The 5,066-nt window shown below is 39.2% G+C and overlaps 2 protein-coding genes across 4 annotated transcripts in view; one reads left to right on the top strand and one right to left on the bottom strand.

The window, feature by feature from the left end:
- LOC113212151 (uncharacterized) overlaps positions 1 to 563 on the bottom strand; it is a 1,695-nt gene extending 1,132 nt beyond the window's left edge. Inside the window, exons 1-2 of the mRNA XM_026430754.2 lie at positions 436 to 563; positions 271 to 340 (exon numbers count right to left, since the gene is read on the bottom strand). Of these exons, the coding sequence (XP_026286539.1) occupies positions 271 to 340; positions 436 to 509 (144 nt within the window). The 5' untranslated portion in view covers positions 510 to 563. The remainder of the gene's footprint in view (positions 1 to 270; positions 341 to 435) is intronic.
- On the top strand, positions 417 to 5,060 carry LOC113212149 (protein RFT1 homolog). Of its 3 annotated transcripts, none has more exons than XM_026430752.2 (10): positions 417 to 554; positions 1,745 to 1,869; positions 2,242 to 2,444; positions 2,529 to 2,718; positions 2,792 to 3,097; positions 3,185 to 3,442; positions 3,516 to 3,766; positions 3,839 to 3,967; positions 4,075 to 4,195; positions 4,296 to 5,060. In XM_026430752.2, exons 2-10 carry the CDS (start codon positions 1,810 to 1,812, stop codon positions 4,443 to 4,445), a joined length of 1,668 nt encoding a protein of 555 aa, XP_026286537.1. In that variant the 5' UTR covers positions 417 to 554; positions 1,745 to 1,809; the 3' UTR covers positions 4,446 to 5,060. The 3 variants fall into 3 exon arrangements, with proteins under 3 accessions (XP_026286537.1, XP_052132064.1, XP_026286536.1); XM_052276104.1 differs by lacking the exon at positions 417 to 554 and adding an exon at positions 1,479 to 1,604; XM_026430751.2 differs by lacking the exon at positions 417 to 554 and having other exon boundaries at positions 1,620 to 1,869.
- Positions 5,061 to 5,066: the final 6 nt, after the last annotated feature.

Raw genomic sequence — 5,066 nt, 5'->3', positions numbered from 1 at the left:
GTACGCGTGCCGAGCGGGACTGCCTATCCAGCGGCGGACAGGCGCCCGCCATGCGTTGGGTAGGCCGCCCGCCTTGTACGCGTGCCGAGCGGGACTGCCTATCCAGCGGCATAGAGGCGCCCGCCATGCGTTGGGTAGGCTGCCCGCCTCGTACGCGTGCCGAGCGGGACTGCCTGCCCGTCTAGCGGCCTTGTTTGAAGAGCGTCCTCGCCGTGTAGAAGTACTATACGAACGCAGAGGAGTGTGTGTGTGGGGGGGGGGGGGTCGTACCTTGAGCTCTTCTGGGGACAGGAACTTGTCATATTTTTCCGGATCTTCTGCGATATTGATTCCCCTCGCTCTGCAACAAGTTTTCCAACCAAAGATAGGACACGTAACATAGATTAGATTAGATTAAGTTTCTTACGCGGGTTTGTAAATCTGCAGTGTACTTACGGTGGCGGCCGCTCGACATTTTCGAACCATTTGTAGTCCTTTGAGTACACCGAGCAGAACACATCTTGAGACATTGTAATTTCGGATTATTTGTTGATGATAAATCTGAAAATTGGGAGGTCAGTGAATTTATTAAATAATTATCTTTTCTATTTTTTAAAAAGTTTTATGGTTGTTTTCTTTAAAGTTTAGACAGTCGGCCATGTTGCCTTTCGGTCGTTTCCTCGACAACAGTATGGGGATGGCGATATGAGAAGCTCGGGGCAGAGGGCGCTAGTGGGCTGTGAGTTCAACTGTGGTGCGCGCGATTCAAACTCTGCTTGTTGTAGGGGTACCGAAATACGCGTTTGCGAAACGGGGAAGAAATATAGAGAGTAAAGGTGAACACTAGATGTAAGATTGGATAGAAAATAATAGATTAAAGTCAAGAAACATTCCAATTCCGTCAAAAATAACCTGTTAAATCACATTAACGAAGGCAGGTAACGGTATGTTCAAATCGAGGGGAAAAAAAGCGTCTCTCAATGACATAAACGTTAAATTAGCAAGGGCACTGTCATTTATCGGATGCTTTCACTCAGGCAGACGTAGATTTTAATATTAAATGATTTATTTCATGTTTTTTATAGCAAAAATACGATGAGAGGAAGGCTCACGGCAGCCGCGGTAGGTCGGCCCAACTAAAACGACTCGCCCTTTATTACGGCGAATAATTTCCTCTGCATCTCTTCGTCAGAAATGCACCCTATGTCTATTGTCCCCATTAACACAAAAAAGTCCCGAGATTTCGGTCAATTTCTTTTAAAACAAGCACTTATTCGATGCCACTGTTACCCATATGACACAATGGGGAAGCGCGGTCTCGAAGCGAGAGTTGAACTCATGGCCCATTAGCGCTCCTAGCGGCCGCAAGTGGCAGTCGCCATCCCCATGTCCACTACTCAGTCAGCACCCTACTACTTTGCAGTCTGTTGATTTCGTTTTCAAAAAAACCGCCACCGCACTGCCACAGCGCAAGCAATGCATGTTTATCTCCTTGACGCATGTAATACTAAAGAATTAGATTGACCACACTCTGTACTAAAAATTTATTGTTGCGTGATTGAAGTTTATTTTATCTAAGCAAATGTTTGCCGAAACGTTTGCCTAAAAATCTGTTTTTAGAGTTCGTAAGTTGGTGTACAGTTTATTTTGTTTGTCTCCTTTCCACCTCAACTTCAAACGTGTCAAGTGAAGTCTATGTCAATAGTGTCGAAATGTGCAATTTCAAACCCTTCTTTATCCGTTTCTTCTCCTGCCATGCTGTAAGATAACGCGGTTTGAGGGCCATTGGATCCATTTCTCGGCATCGGCACCTCAGAGCAAGCAACAGCGATGCCTCCAAATATCCTCTCTAGCAGTTTGCAAAATGCATCCTTCAACATAATATTTCAGGTAAGGATATAACGAGAAAACTGCTATGTGAAAAATGTACAGGATATTTTGATGAATGATTGGAAGCTGTAAAGCAGGAATGACATTCCCATAAAATTTTAATTGTACTGTCTTCGTCGTCGAGGTTATGGCACTTACATGGTTATGTTTTCTCGGAAAAGCAAATTTTGATGTAAAAGGGAGTACAGTATGCTGTTCATTCACGTTGAATTAAATTTTTCGTGTATCAGTTGTCATACCAAAGCTGTAATATAAAGATGCCATGCGTTGGTTAGCTGCAGAAATTTGTATTAAAAATCTATGTTTTGGGGAGGTTTGTCAGTGAATTGTCATTTGCACCTGTCATTTGCACTTTTTCTTATATTTTTTCAGATTGGCTTCAGAATCCTCACCTTTCTTTTAAATGCTTTTGTATTACGCCATGTAAGTCAAGCTGCTGTTGGAGTTATGAATGTCCGTCTTTTACTCTTAGAGTCCACTTTGCTATTTTTAAGTCGGGAAGCCTTTCGTCGGGCTTGTCTGAGTAAAGCCAGTGAACACTACTGGCCTAAGGTTATCAACTTGGTATGGCTTACGTAAGTTCTAGAATAGTTCAAAATTCATTGTTAAGTACTTTAAAACAATTGTAAATAAGATTCTATAAAATTCCATTTTTCTAGGGTACCTCTCTGTCAGATCCTTTGCTTGATATTTGGCTACATATGGCTGAATGTACTTTCAACACCCAGTAGCAGCATCACGGAATATTATACTGTTGGTGTATGGTCTATTGCAATCAGCTGTATTATAGAAATGTGTTGTGAACCAGTTTATCTTATGTCAGAGGCTTTCCTTTTTGTACGTCTCAAGGTAAGTTTCTCACTTCTGCAATAAGTATTAATTTTTATGAAAATGAAATCCAAGAATTTTGTTCTTTATTTAGGTTGTGATGCAAACAATGCTTGTGGTGGTTCGCACCATTACATTTACATCAATTGTTCTTTATCAACCCAAAGCTGCTGTTCTAGCCTTCTCAGTTGCTCAGATTTTATCAATAACAGCTTACACTGTTGGGTATTATATATATTTTCATTTTTATATGAAAAAACGTCTCATTGAAAGGAGCCAAATTATCAATAATGTGTCAAAAGGACGGTCTTTTCAAAGGAAAGATTCTATAATAGGCACAGCCTATGACTTTCCATTTAACTCAATTTCGGAGTTCCTTCCATCTAAATGTGATGATGGGGTAAGTCTCCCTCTCTTCTCTGTGTTAATGAAATTTCCACCAAAAAAATACTTGGAACCATATTTTTTTTAAATGTCTCTTTTGCAGAATTTTGATTATAAATTGGCTAAATTGACTTGGAGCTTCTTCAAGCAGGGTATTTTAAAACAAATTCTTACTGAAGGAGAGCGTTACATTATGACATTGTTCTCAGTGTTGTCATTTGGGGAACAGGGCATTTATGATGTAGTCAACAACTTAGGTTCAATGGCAGCTCGGTTTTTGTTCCGGCCCATAGAGGAAAGTGCATATTTCTATTTTTCTCAGATGATTCGAAGGGATGTTCCTATTGCAAAACAAGACCAGGTGAGATTTAGTTACCATAATGTGACAGTGATTATTATGGCTTCATTTAATATTGTCTCTCTCTCTTTTCCAGAAACAAGTTGAAGAATGTGTTCTGGTTTTGCAAAGGCTACTTCGCTGCCTATTTGCCCTTGGGCTTGTAATATTAGTATTTGGCCTTGCTTATTCCCGTCTCCTTCTCCTATTGTATGGAGGTTCAGGTCTCATTTCTGGAAGTGGACCTCTTTTACTTCGAACACATTGTTTATCTGTGCTTCTTCTTGCTTTAAATGGAATCACAGAATGTTATGCACTTGCCAGTATGGACACTAAACAGCTTGACAGGTTTGTTACTACATGCAATGTTTCTAAAACTCACACCAAGCAGATGTTATTAATACTTAATTTTGGTAACAGATACAATTATGTCATGGTATGGCTGTCTATTGGGTTCCTCTGCATTTCTTGGATTTTCACGAGGCTTTTGGGAGGCGTTGGGTTCATACTTGCCAATTGTTGTAATATGGCTGCTCGCATTACTCACAGGTATGTGGCATACCTAAAACTCTTCTCCTTAGAAATTATTGTAAGCCTAAGGAATGGTGGCTCCATTCTTACACTTATCCATTTTTTGTTTTGTTTTTGCAATTCAGTATTCATTATATTGCTGACCAGTATCAATCCACAGCTTTCAATCCCTTGAAAGGTGTTATTCCTCACCGAATGTACTGCATTACATTGTTTGTCTCTGGATTGTTGACTCAGTTGTCTGAGGTAAGATTAAATTATCTAACTATGTTTTATATTTAAATGTTTTTAAAGATGTTTAAAGCAAATATTTGTATCTGTTCATCTTTTTTTTCCTCCTACACAGGTGTTGGTATCACCCTATTCTCTTCTTGGACACTTCTTGATTGGGGCATTCTGTTTTTTGGTTACCCTTGTTGTCTGGACAATTGGGGAGCGTGAACTTGTTCAACTTGGCATACACAAGTGGAATCAGAGGAGAGCAAAGTCACACTAAGTATGATTTGTTTTTAAGACAAGTGATATCAACCGATAAATTCCTTCCAAGATGGACATGAAACCAAGGGGTGAACACAAACAATTCTGACATTGGTGTATAAATTTTCTGACATGAATTTGAGTTGAGTTGTGCTGTACACTAAGGAGGACAGCTGTCTAACTCTTGTCATAGTTTAGTGCCACCTTTTCGAAAATTGTAGCAAGTAGCCTACTTTGGATGTTTTCCAAAGACATATGCCATGTTTAAAACAAAACCAAAAATCCCAAAACAAACAACAAAATTTTGAGCATTTTTGAAAGAAACAAAGTTTTCTTTATAACCTTCATTTTTTGTAGGTACCTGTTGTTTTTTTGTTTTTTTAACACAATTCTATAAACATTTTAAAAGTTAGTGTTCAATGAAATCTAGTCATTAATGAAACACTAGCAGCACTTTCCTGTAGTTGTATCAAATATACATTTAAGTTACGAATAGGAGCTATATGTCATGCACACAATGGAGCACAAAACTGTGATCTGTCTTTTTTTAAGAGCAGAGTGGAATGCTTTCTGTGATTGCTTATTTTAATACAGCTGCTGTGTTAGATTTTCTGTGATTCTAATGGCCGGTGTTTTATAA

This window comes from Frankliniella occidentalis, unplaced genomic scaffold (genome assembly GCF_000697945.3).
Source record: "Frankliniella occidentalis isolate FOCC.00 unplaced genomic scaffold, Focc_3.1 Scaffold9, whole genome shotgun sequence".
NCBI lineage: Eukaryota > Metazoa > Arthropoda > Insecta > Thysanoptera > Thripidae > Frankliniella > Frankliniella occidentalis.
The sequence above is the reverse complement of the archived record's forward strand: the minus strand, read 5'-3'. Positions and strand labels throughout refer to the sequence as shown.